This window comes from Onychostruthus taczanowskii, unplaced genomic scaffold (assembly GCF_017590055.1).
Source record: "Onychostruthus taczanowskii isolate IOZ18803 unplaced genomic scaffold, ASM1759005v1 scaffold73, whole genome shotgun sequence".
Lineage (NCBI taxonomy): Eukaryota > Metazoa > Chordata > Aves > Passeriformes > Passeridae > Onychostruthus > Onychostruthus taczanowskii.
In genome coordinates, this window is record NW_024505118.1 from 2,332,271 (window position 1) to 2,345,496 (window position 13,226).

Sequence of the window (13,226 nt, forward strand, 5' to 3'; positions counted from 1 at the left end):
CCTTACTCTTGAATACTGTATATGCTATAGAAAAGGCTTGGCAAATAAAGATGGACTAGACCTTTGGCAGGACTGCAATGAGGCATGGCATTGTTATTGAAGATTTCCACAAAAGGCCAAATGGGCTGTTTAGTCCTAGGGTATTGTGGACTCATTGTATTTGGCTTTCCAGCATGAAGCTCTGTAAAAAATAGAGTATGCCCTGTAAAAACTAGGGTATAACTTTGGCTCACATACTCAGAGTGGCACAATCATACAAGGTTTTTTGTAGATGCAATGATTTTGCTTACGTAAAAGATGATGTCAGCATTGTCTGTGTGAAGACACAGACACCTGTATGAAGAAAAATCATGAGTAATGGCAGCTTTATGTAAGGAGAACAAGTAGTTTGAAGCAAAATATTGAATAAAATTTTAGCAGAGAGCTACCTTTACTTGATGCAAGTTTATTGAAGTTACTGGTACCTTCTGTAGACACAGTTCCCGGTGAAATGAGTGGAATGTGAGTATGAAGATGCAAGGCATCTTTTAATATTAGGCTTATTTGCATTGGTTACATTCTTGTTGGAGAAACCATCAGGGATTTTTATTAAATTTCTGTTTGATTGTTTTACACCATCTAATTTTACATAGTAGTGTGGATGTTTTGACGTGTTTTTAAAGACTTGTTGAAAGAATCAGTAGTGTTTTGCAGATTGTGGAAATGGTTACTATGGTTCTGCTCCACTGCCTTAATGTGTTAATATTAGAGGAAAATATATTATGGTGGTTCTGACAGCCTGAGAGGGGTCGGAGTAGTTTCTCAGTTAGGAGAGTTAGAAATTACTTTAATAAGAAGACAGGATAGGCTGTGCTGGTCTATGCTCATGGCATGGCCAGATAAGTGCACGGACCAGCAAAGTATTTAAATGTGACTGGTCCTTCTTATGCCCTTAACCCTCTCTTTGCCCATACTACTTCTACCCTGAATTACCTGAATGTCTCTCTTTGCTTCCTTTATGTCTTTCCTTAAACAATTCTTTGGGATTCCTGTGCAATCCCAAAATACTCTTCCCCTGCGTCCCGTCATGTGTGCTGTACACCTCACCACCAACCTCCTTTCAGTCCAAAAAGTGCTCTGGCATTGACTTATTGTGATGAATTTTGGGTCTGGACCCTTGGGCTGAGACTCTCCTGGGACAGCCCTGGGAAGGGCCCCGATTGTGTATCTCTTGCTCAGTCTCTAATTTTGGTTCCTACCTGCCATTTTGCTGTGCTCCTCTGGGCCTGTGAAAGTGAGACTTCTGTGGGCTGATGGCCCCTGTGATGAACCTGGCAGGACATTGTTTGGGTTTCCCCTCTTGCCGTTGTCTCTCTTAGCTCCTTTGTGGGTGTTCAGACAAGTTTCTATCACATAATCTAATAGTTAATATTATCCATTCTCTCCCTTTTCCAGCCAAATCCAATGAATTTGTATTTTTTGAACTGTCTCAACCACTCACAGAATGGGAAGAAGACAGACTGACTGAACTGATTACAGGTGTCAGCAAGAGGAACAGAGCACCAGATCTTACTGAGTTTTTGTCTTTGAAACAAGCATTACTATTGTTTAAGGATCTTTCTCCTGAAGAAAGCTCTTTTGTGAGTTGCAATAAGGATCTACTAAAGCAATACATGCCAAAAGAGAATACCTCAGATGCTGATGAGCCTGTAATTCAGGTTAGTGGATAGCTATTGCTTCATTCATCACCACTGGTTAGCATTCACCTATTTGAGTAAATTTTAGGTCAGCCTTCTTCCTTAATTCATAACTCAAAAAACCCCAGTCAGGATTACTCCAAAAATTTACAGTCAGCTAGATTGTGTCCACAGAGGGATAGTCTGTAGACCTCATCAGTAAGTGGCAAGTACCAGTGCTTTAGATTGATTCATGGTTTTGTAAATTTAGAACCGCAGAGGTGTTCTGTCCTTGTGGTGTCTCTAAGGTAGCAAGCAGGAAGTTAATCAAGTAATGAGTAATGGAACAATTTTCTTTTGGTTGAACTGGAAGTGCAGCAGAGGAGGAGCTGTGCAGGTGGTCCTCCAGACACCTTTAGATGTACTTGTGGGGTCTCCACAGCTTGAAAATGCTGAATTATTCCTCAGACTGCTGGGGAGATGAGTCTGTACAAGTTAATGTCTTGTCTTGATTTCATCTCTTGAGTAAATGTCTAAACCCAGCCCCATGTCATTGTCACACAGAAATTACATATCTTTGTTGCCACCAAGAGACAGCAGATCAATCTGCAAGGTCCATGATATTTGGGACTTTAAAAGGAAGCCAGCCAGCTCAAATAGGTATTGCTTTTAGGCAAATTGTTCAAGGACTAGATTTTCAAATCTTGCAAGCATATACAGCTCCTGGAAAGACACTTATCTCCATTCTTTTATGTTTCTTCTCCAAAACCATTTCTGGTTCACTTGGCTAAATAATGCTTGAATAGTTTTAGAGAGATTATTATGAACTAAGATCTGTCATTATTTTTAAAAATATTCATAACTTTTTAGTTGTCTGAACAATTGCATGTTTGCCCAAATACCAAAGTTTATACTTTGGATCTCCAGCAAGAATCCTCTTCAGTGATGCAGGTTACTCCTGTGGTTTTTAGGCTTGGGTTTTGTGTCTTGTGTTTTATGTATCAAGCTGTATAACGCTTTTTACAATTTTTTGTGTTTTTGTGGTAGGAATCAAAGCTAAAAGTGATCAGACCCAGTTATGCCCTTGCAAATAAGCAGAATAGTGGCTGCTATTGTATCTCTTTGTCCTCTGCACTGAACAAAGAATGGAAAGAAGTAAGAGAAATGGGAACAGTTAAGAAGTAAGTGTATTTAATATAAATGAGAAAGGGAAATGATAAGAAATTGAATAAATTAATTACTGGAATAAAAGCCCTCACTTATCTGCCATTCTCTAGTTGATTTGAAAATGTTGTATGAAAGTCACTCTTCAAATCTAAAATATCAGCAAATATCAGTGTAATTACCTGTTACAAGACAATATGGATGTGTTATAAGATGACAGTCTTACAGAAATTGGAGTAAATCTGGTCTATGACTTAGAAGGTCATATCATGGGTGCATCAACAGGGAGGGTGGGGATCTCATGGGTTCTGTCAGTATCCATTTAAGTTTATCTTAGCAAAACTTACTGATTTAAGGTAGCTTTTTATAAAATCTGAACAAAGCATTCTTTTACTGTTCTGTCACACTCAATCTTTTTATAACCATTTGTTCTCTAGTATTTCTTCACATTTTATATAGCCATTTTCAAATACTTTCATCAAAAATAGAAAAACAGGCTGAAGACAAAAAATAGTCTGCTTTTCAAAAGTTTTTGTCAAAGTTTCAGGATGCTTTGGGGTGATATTTGTTTTGTAACACCAAAATGTTGGAGGAGGAAATGGTGAAGTTTTGAGAGCTACTGCTTTTCACAGATTTTCTAGAAAATCTTCTGCATATTAGACAGCCATATTCAGAACAATGTCATGTAAAACGGTTTGTCACTGTTATGGCATGATTTGTTTTCTAGTTTAATTGTTTATCCACCCCCACCTGCAAAAGGAGGACTGGGAGTCACAAGAGAAGACCTAGAGTGCTTAGAATATGGAGAGTTTCTTAATGATGTCATCATTGATTTCTATCTTAAGTAAGTAATCTCAGCCCTTCTTGTATCCTTCACGCTGTCTGGGGCGTGATGTGGATTTGAATGTTACTGGAAATATTGGTCACTAAATACAACAATTTCAGAAGTAAGAAGGTGATGAATGGGACATTGGACTTTTTTTAAAAGCCTTTTTGTTCTTAGCAGTTTCATTTGTTTTAATTTCATTGGTTTTATCCCCCTGGAGGGCTGTGATAAAAATCCAGGCAGAATAACAGGAGGAAAAAAGCTTCTTGGTGACCTTACAGAAAGGAAAGTGTTAAGTAGGCAGTTGAAAAAAGTAGAGGGCCTGTAGCAGTATTTTATTTACTAAGTTAGCATGAAGTGGAACATCCTCTGCTGTACTGTGCAATTTCAGGTATTCTTCTGATGAAGACCTGCAGAAAGGTACACAACTGATACATCTTGAGCAGGTTGTGCTTGGCTTAGCTACTCCAAACCATCCTGCTTAAGTGCTTGTGAAAGCAGTCTTTCAAGAACTGGCTTTGTGTTCACCAGTCCCTAAAGCTGTGGTTTATTTTCACTCTGCTGACTTAGACCTAAGAAGAGTTCTGGTTCTTTTGAAGCTTGTCAGCAGGAATTGCATTTTACTTGGCATCCAGATGGGTGTAAGCACTATGAGCAATAGGAAGACTGGTCTAGAGGATAGGAAAAGGAAGTGTGTAAAAGTGTTTCAATGGGGTTTTACAGCAAATCCTTTCCTATTTTGCTCTAAAGTAGAACTAAATAGTGCATCATGGTCCTCTGAATAGCTGTAGCTTCTCAACAGAAAAGAAAGATTTAAATAAAAGAACTCAATGCAATTTTTGTAGAAATCCCTCTGCTTTTAAAATTTGTTAAGACTTCCCACATTCTCAGTTTTCATTCTGTTGCAAGCAATGCCATGTATGACTGTGTTACCCAATTCATCAATTGAAGCTGGAGGTACCTTATTAGGATAACTGCAATTATGAGAGCTTTGGCCTTCTAGAGTGACAGAATAAACACTGAAGCTGATGTTTATAATAAAATTGTCAGCAGTGGAGTAATAGGTACTTAGCTTTCACATGCATAACCTGCAAAAGTGAAATGGACAGTTTAACTGACCTGTTCCATGCTATCTGAATATGCACAAGTATAGCATTCCATAGGTTTATACTTGGTTAGGTTTTTAAGTCTCTCTTAATTTTAAGGGCTAGGTACCAAACTTTCACAATAAAGTCAGAAGTTTGAATATTGGAGAAAAAAATCAAGGACAAAAAATAACTGCATTCTTAGTAGGTGCTTGGCTGTTACATACTCTAATGATGTGAATAGTTAAAATATAAAAGTTTGGTGTGATTAGTGGCTGTGACAGCAAGTGATACTAAGCATAACCTGAGTATGACAAGTCATTAGAATAATTGCCCCTTTTTTTTAGCAGCAACAGTTCTTTCTAGAAAAAATAATTTCATCATTTGTTTTCTTCTTTCGTAGATATCTGTTATTGGAGAAAGCACCAAAACATGTTGCTGACCGTACACACATTTTTAGCAGTTTCTTCTACAAGTGCCTGACGAGGACAGAAAAAAACTCTGAGGGGGATGTCAAAGTTTCGTAAGTTCATTTTAGATGCTATTATGGCCAGAAACAATCTATCTCTTGGAAACTTTGAAGTTCTGGAGATCATCTACCAATCAGCATATAAAATAATTGTACAAGATTAGTGATTAAATATTGTAACTCACAATTTAAGCATACTGGTGTTTTTCCTTAAAATCTATGTGTTTCATACTGAATATGAATGGAAGTGTTATCACCTTTGTTCAACTTTTCTGAATATTTACTTCAGGCAATTATTTACTTGGTATTTTTATCATAAATGCAGTTTTGCAAGACATGCATAAGTTAAAGAAATTATGTTACTAATAATATTTTTGTATTTACCATGTATGTCATTTTACATATTGGTAAAAAATTATTGACCAATGTTTTAGTAAGAATTCTATTGCACACCAAGCTTGCACATTTGTTTTTTAACACATGAGCTCACTGGATTGGAGAGTTTCCCAAAAAGATAGCAGACCAGGAACTCTGTATCACATTGTGTTTCCTGATAGCTGTGTAAAGGGTAGAAGCATTCTTAACTCACTTCCAGTTTCTTCTCAACACTGATGTTTGAGAGCAAAGCCACCAACATTCATTCTGTTTTCACAGAGACACAGAATCTATTTAGGTCGGAAAAGACCTCTAAGAGTCCAACAATTATTACCCAGCACTACCAAGTTCACCACTAAACCATGACCCCAAATGTCACATCTACATATCTTTTAAATACCCTCCAGACCTGGTGACTCAGCAACTTCCATGGGCAGCCTGTTCCAGTCCTTAGAAAAGGTTTTGGTGAAGAAATTTTCCGAATAATCTAAACCTTCCCTGGCACAACTTGAGCCTGTTGGCTTTTGTCCTGTTGCTCGTTACCTGGGAGAAGAGAATGACACCCACCTCACTAAAAACATCCAGGTTGTTACAGAGATCAATAAGCACCTCATTCAGCTTAGTGAAGGCTTTTTTGTTTCTCTCTGAAGTGATTTTTTTTTTCTTCTGTTATCCATGAAGTCCCCAGATTTTTCATTCTACTGGCAAACAAGGCCAGCTGCATAGGGAGGTGTGTGTGCCATCTTGTTTAGGTGGCAGTCACTGCTGGGTGAAAGCTGTGTTGAAGGGAAGAAAAGTAAGAGTTCTGTAATATTCTCAAAGATGTCCTGAAAGTCATGTAACTGTGTTTGAAAGAACATCTTCCATGATTTTACTGTCTTCTGACTTTGAATATTCTGAGGTGAGGACAAAATTATCCATGATAAGAATGCTGTTGTGCCTTGATCTGATTCCTTTTACAAGGCTGGACTGTCCATAATCTTCTGGAGGAACAGGAATAGCACTCTTAGTTTATCATATTTCAAGGACTGTGGCTTTTCTGGATTAGGAGATACCTTTGGAAATTCTACTTTTGTGTTTGGGCTTAGATGCTCACCTGATGACTGCAGATGGTTTAGGATGTTAGTTTGTTTCAGTGGGTTTTTGTTTTGTTTTGGTTTTTTTTGATAAATGGTTAGTGACAATCCTGGCTCTTTACTGTTGTAAATTAAATGACTCTCAACAGATGTTAGCTACTTAAACACCCTTTGCTTCACTTTGCTGGATTGAGAAAGTTGCTTTTATAGGTGCTTTCCCAGGTTATAAATAGGCCTTTCCCTTTGAAGTTCTCAGTGCTCCTACAGTCATGGAGCAAAGGAAGTTTGCAGCAAGTCTTCACTTAATGCTGGCCCATGCAGAGTCCTACACCAGCTTGGTTTTCCACTCCTTACTAATTTTCTCCAGTTCCTACTACTCTGAATTTGTGTTTCTTAATCAAAGATAAGGATGGAATCACAATGATAACAGGGATGTCTGCTGAGCAGAGTGAATTTGTCTTCCATATTGGAGCAAAGTTCTGTGAAATGTTAGTTTCTATTTCAATTTGCACAAACTAGGCTGAAAATATAAACTTAAATATTTTCTGTTTTTTTTCTTGTTCTCCTGATATTGTGTCCTCATGCTTTGTCTGTAGAGCTGGAAATGAAGTGTGGTGCAGCATTTAAATCTCAGGATTGGAGGGCATGTGTTGCACCACAGGTGTGCTGCATGACCCTGTGCAAGGCATTTAGCTTTTTCCTTTCAAAAAATGTTGTTCAGATAGGCCTTCAAAAGTGGTATTGTGAAGCTTAATTCATGGATGTTCTAAAATTATTATAGATCTGTATTTACACTGACTGGTGTTTAGATGAGGTTTTTGTGTTTAGTGCAGTAAATAATAATTGCAAGAAATCCATTCAAATCTATTAATAATTGTGGGGTTTTTTTTCAAGAAGAGCTTAAAGTGGTTCAGAAATGGCTCATTAGCCACTTGGGCTCAATGGTGTGCTGATTTATTTTTAATCTGTCTAGGAAATATCTAGAGTAAATGGAAACCCATTGAAGAACTGGGGAGATGTAGGGGTGCTAATCCCTATGCCTGCCTTGCTTTAAGTGAAAGGAACAAAACCAAACAAGAATTGTAATTTGTTTTTTTCAGAGCGGCACAGAGAAGACACAGAAGAGTAAGAACATGGACTCGCAATATAAATATCTTCAATAAAGATTATATCTTTGTGCCTGTGAATGAGGAGTAAGTCTGTTTTCAACACACTTTCTGTTATTTAAAGATTTCAGTGCATGTTGTGGTGGTAAAAAATTATGGCTGATAATTGCCCATGATAGATTAGATTTTGAAGAAGTAACACATGTGGAATGAGTAATTTTTGAAAACTGTTCAAAAGATAAAATATTTATTCAGCTGTCAACTTTGTACCTTTGGTATTTGTTTTACTGAAAATTGTTGTTAGGTATTTTCAGGCTAATTTGTGTCGTCATGGTGGTTCCTGTGCACTTCAGTAATATTTCTATAAAGAAATAACAGCAACTCATAGTGTCAGTAGATAAAAGTAGAACTTCCATAATCTGTGCCTTGGCCTGTTTAAATAACTGACCTGTACTTGGAAAGGCCTGTAAAACTGAATCATCACTGAAAGGTACTTAATGGAAAACAGCTGTGGAAAGGTGCCACATCTTCAGCTATATTCAAAAGTGGGATCACTATCCCTGATTATTAATATTTTTTTTATTTTGGATTTTAGTTGAAGTGTGGAATGGGTGCCCAAACACTGATAAATTGCTGTGGTGGGTTTCTTGGGGTTTTTAAAGGAATTTATACTTATTTTTGCTGTTATGCCACAATGCAAAGCAAAAAATGAGAGAGAGGATTAGTATGAGATGCTATGAAAGTAACATGGCCATAATGGTTGTATGTCACAGAACAGTTGTCCATGAGCTCTCAATATTATAAAAGCTTTTCATAGCCTTTTCAGAACCAAATATTACAGAATTCTGACATCTTTTCCTCCCTCTCCTCACTGCTGGGCAGGTCTCATTGGTACATGGCAGTGATCTGTTTTCCTTGGTTAGAAGAAGCTGTGTATGAGGAGTGTCCCCAGCAGAATTCATTATCCCACCAGCCTCAGCAGTCTCCAGTGGAGCCAGAGAGTGAGAACACCAGAGCTGGCTCAGTGCTCTTAAGGGATGAAGAAGAGGGGGATGGTAACAGAGCTTTATTCTCTAGAGGTATGTAATCTAGGAGGAAGTTATGTCAAGCCCTGAATAATTCTAAGTGTCTTAGTCCTTGAAGGAGGGAAATTAGGTGAAAGATGAGTTCTAAAACTTCAGGCTGATGTAGTATGTTTTTATGTACCCATGTGTAGTAAGGACTGCAAGTTCTCTGCAACTCTGGAAAATACTGAGACATGGAAAATCAGGGATGATTGGAAAGTTGTTTGGTTTCAGTAGGAATTTTATCAGCAGGGAAGACCTTTGGTAACTCTGTTTCAGGATTCAGAAGGGAATGTTAAAAATTGGTTTATAAATTAGTTACTTTCATATTTGAAAGTATTTGAATACTAATAATCATGTACTTGAAAATAAAAATACTTTGTGTAGGCATTCTTTTCTTAATTTTTTTTATTTGTTCTTTTGTACTAGGTGGCAATGAAATTGCTGCTTCTGCTTCCGTTCTGTATTCAGCTATTTCTAAAGTAAGTCCATTTTTTTATTATGGAGAAACCATATTACTGAGTTTCTGAAGGCTGTGAGACTTGACCAAGGGATATTGCATCATCTTTTTTGCAGTAGTTATTGATGTTTGCATAGCCTGCAGCATGTGCAAGGCATTTTGAATTAGCATTGTCTTCCTGTGCTTACGTATTTGCTCTGCTATGATTTCACCTGTTTTTAAAATTGATTTATCAGTTTCTACTTTTCTGAAATGAGACCTTCCCTAACTTTAAATGTATGAAGACCTTAGAGTCTATAATTGATGTTGGTTTTTGAAGATTTTTTTTTCTTTTGTCTCAGATCTCCCTAAGTAATTCCAAAAAGCAGATTTTTAAAAGGTATGCTTCTGTTTTCTTTCTAATATTGTAATACTAAATTATGGAAATCTGTAGTAATTCAGGTATTGCCATAAAACCACAACTGTAGGTGTGGTTTTATGGCAAAACCACACTTGTCCATTTTTACCACGTTGGTTAAAATATTAATTATTTTGGGTAGGCAGTATGCAAACCAAATACTGCCTTCAGTGGTGTTGGTGATGGAAGACTGCAATGACTTGTTTTTGTTGTGTACAGGCCTTGTATACTCATCTTGGATTCCTTGAAAGCGTGTTCTGTGCAGAAAACTGTTCAGGTTTTGAGGGAGTAAGTAACTATAGTTTCTATCTTTTAGCAATAAATGCTGCTGGTCATATTTCTATATACAAAGTACTTTTGTCTAGAAAGGTGTATATTTCTAATGCTGTAGGAAAGTCCATGAAGAGTCATGACTAAGGAAACTGTGATTATAGTAGAGAGACGTCCATGAAAAGCTTGTCTATGTTCTGCAACCCACATATGATGAAAAACTTTAGAGAGTGGAGAAAAAAGAAAAACAGAGGGTTTTGCTGGTGTTATTTTTGTGAGGGGAGGATTTATCCCATCTAGTCTAGTAACTGAAGGTGTTTTTAAGGGTAGAAAAACATTTAAGATGAATATTTTGAAAATCTGAATGATAATTTTCTGGGGGACTGAGGTTCATTTTTTTGATGACACTTACAGAATTAGAGTTAAATCCACTCCTATGTACAAAAATGCAGAAACTAGAACTGGAGCTATCTAAAGGCTTGATGTGTCAGTATAGTGGAATGATATTTGTTTAGAAAAGTGTAAAAATATATTCCATTTTGTATGTGATAAATATGTAGGTATAGGAAGAATGTAATAAAAACTTTGAGTACTTTTACACACTCCTAGTAACTTTAATGTCTATCAACAATTTTTAAAAAAATTGTTAAATATCTGAAGCTAAATGCAATTGTTCTTTCTGTTCTCTGTGCTATTCCTTTTACTGAAAGGTGCAAAAATTTGTAAACTAAATAGTACCACCTTCTTGTAAAACTAAATTCTTCAAAATGCTATGTAAAGTTTTTATGAAACCATCTTTAAATAGAAAAACCTCCCTGCCATGTGTCTTGGGAGAAATAATGAAATAGCAACTTCTATTTATTTATTTATAAAATCTCTGTGAGATGTATTATTTTAGTGCACTATTCTTTGAGCTACTCCTGAGGTTGAAATTCCAGTGTGGTTTCTTAGAGTTTAGAGAGATGTCACAAAAAGTCAGAAAACAAGTGGAGACCTATGAAGTTGGGAGATAAGGGGAGTTTGGGAAGCAAACTCCCCTTATTTTCAGTTTCCAATTACACCCTGGAAGCAGAAGTTTAAAGAAACTGTTGGAGGGATTCTATGACATCTTCTTTTCTCTGAGTTGATTTTTGTTGTGTTTTGGGCTGTTGTCAGGCTCAAACAAATGAATTAGAAACTCTACAGTCATAGGTTCATGCAGTTTTTAGAAAGTGTGCTTCACTGAAATGTCTTAATCTTTGAATTTTTTCATATTTGGTGCCTTTTCACAGTTGCTGTTTTCTCCAAAAGCTGTTTAAGTGTTCTATATGTATTTTTATTGTCATGACTGCAAGGACTTGGGGCTTTTAGAAATCAAGCACAAGATCTGGCTTAATGCATATATTTATTCTCTTAAGTCAGACCTTATGTTTGCTTTTCAGAAGCCCTTAGACTTTGTAAGTCTAGCTATAGCCAGGAGAAAAATGTAGCTAACTCCTGCCTTTGAAAACCAGACCCTTAGGTTTTCTGTCCCATCCCTAAAATCAGCAGCCAGCCCTGAATGTGGAGTCAGTGAGTTGCTACTGAAGCATGAGAACAGCAGGAAAGCCTGATATCAAATAAATCCTAATCACTATAGAAAAGCTTTCCGAAGGTTTTCATCAAGTCTTTAAATACCTTGTGCACTGTTAGGTTGCAAGGGTTACGTTGGTGCAATTGTTACTGAAGTTTTTTGTAAGGTGAGGTTTAAGGGGGCTTTAATGGTTTGTTTAGGTTGAAAAACCACTGCTGGCTGCTTAGAATGAACCTGGGAATAATGTCTAATAGCCAAGAAAATTATTCCTTTAGTTAAGGTATAAAAATGTCCTGGTATCCTAATAGCTTATAGAAACTCTGCACAAGTAGCTGATTTTAAATTACATCATGCATATTTGTTTTGTATATTGCCTGTTATGTGGTAGGAACGCCTCTGAGTGCAATGTTGAGTAGTGTCCCAAAAGGTATTGAGCGTGGGAGTTATTCCTCAAGTATTTCCACTGTTTACTTCCTCTTGTAGGTACCTTGAAGTGGAATGGGAAGCTAAACGAAAAACGCATCGGGAATTCAGTAAATCAACAATGATTGACCTCTGTCCCAGAGTGCCTAAACAAGATAACAGCAGTGATTGTGGGGTCTATTTGCTGCAGTATGTGGAAAGCTTCTTCCAGGTACAAATGCAAACTACCTTCCTCTTTCATCCAAATTATCTTAAACCACAAAAACACATTTTCAGAGTAAAATAGCCAGACACAAAAAAGCTCTCAAGTGTCAAAAGTGTCAAAACCATTTGAGAAAGAGGAGATGAAATCCATTCTTAAAAAATGGCAGGGGTCTTTCTGTCTGGTGTCTCATATGTGTCTGTCCTCAAGTGTTTCTGACCTTGTAGTTCAGTGTTGCTTTTATATTGACATATGCAGTATCCCTGACTACTTGCATGTATTTGGAGCCTATTGGTGTATGCTCTGCTGCCCTACAAATGTTACAAAAGTATCTTTGCATCTCTTCTTGCAGTATCTAAAACTTTGTCAGCTTGTGCATTGGCCTTTGAGTGGCTCTGCAGGCACCAGTTTTCTGTAGAGAGAGGGAGAGGAGAAATTATTAAAAGGGAATGTGTAGAGCAAAGGGAGCCTCTTTTTCTTTTCCAGTGCATACATTTAAATATCTGCAGATCTTGGGCTTCAGGCACTCTCTTCTAGGGTGTCCCAAGTCTTCCTCCCTGTGATCAGCACACTGTCCTTTGTTCTGTCCTTTGCATGGCTCTGCTTGTTTGGCGCTTGATGCGTGTGGTTTGCCTTCTCTGAGATTCCCGTGCATGCAGAGCCTTGTGTGAGGCCTTGGGCAGTGGGCAGGCTTTTCTGCTGTAGGAGAACAGATTGCCATTCCGAAGCACCTGTACACAGGTACACCCATTGGGGGAGGGTGGGGAGATTGGAGCTCTGTGTGCAGTTGCAGGCTGTGATCTTGTCCAGGTCATGGGGATGTTGTTGGATACATCATGTAGGATATACATCCATAGCAGGAGTGCTGTGGATGGATATGGGCTCTTTCGAAAGCACAGGCACAGAGCACAAGGAGGTAGAGTTGTCCTTCATGTGGGTCAGCTGGAATGTGTGGATTTATGCCTAGGGCTAGGTGAGGAGCCATCTGAGAGGTTCTGAGTAGTGACTAAAGAGCAGAGCACCATGGGTGATGTAGCAGTGGGCGTCTGCTGTCGGCCAAGAACAACAAGTGCACGAGGCCCCTTTGGACGAGTAAAAGCAG

The 13,226-nt window shown here is 37.7% G+C and overlaps 1 protein-coding gene across 11 annotated transcripts in view; it reads left to right on the forward strand.

Moving 5' to 3' along the window:
- Positions 1-13,226, forward strand: part of SENP7 (SUMO specific peptidase 7) — a 44,168-nt gene that overhangs the window by 27,743 nt on the left and 3,199 nt on the right. For 10 of the 11 annotated variants that reach the window (XM_041422358.1, XM_041422361.1, XM_041422364.1 and 7 more), the window contains 10 exons: positions 1,435-1,697; positions 2,703-2,836; positions 3,547-3,663; positions 5,134-5,253; positions 7,751-7,843; positions 8,639-8,835; positions 9,250-9,302; positions 9,622-9,659; positions 9,897-9,965; positions 11,983-12,133. In XM_041422358.1, the coding sequence (XP_041278292.1) occupies positions 1,435-1,697; positions 2,703-2,836; positions 3,547-3,663; positions 5,134-5,253; positions 7,751-7,843; positions 8,639-8,835; positions 9,250-9,302; positions 9,622-9,659; positions 9,897-9,965; positions 11,983-12,133 (1,235 nt within the window). Of the gene's footprint in view, positions 1-1,434; positions 1,698-2,702; positions 2,837-3,546; positions 3,664-5,133; positions 5,254-7,750; positions 7,844-8,638; positions 8,836-9,249; positions 9,303-9,621; positions 9,660-9,896; positions 9,966-11,982; positions 12,134-13,226 lie in introns of those variants that run through there. The other variant, XM_041422366.1, reaches the window with a different exon arrangement.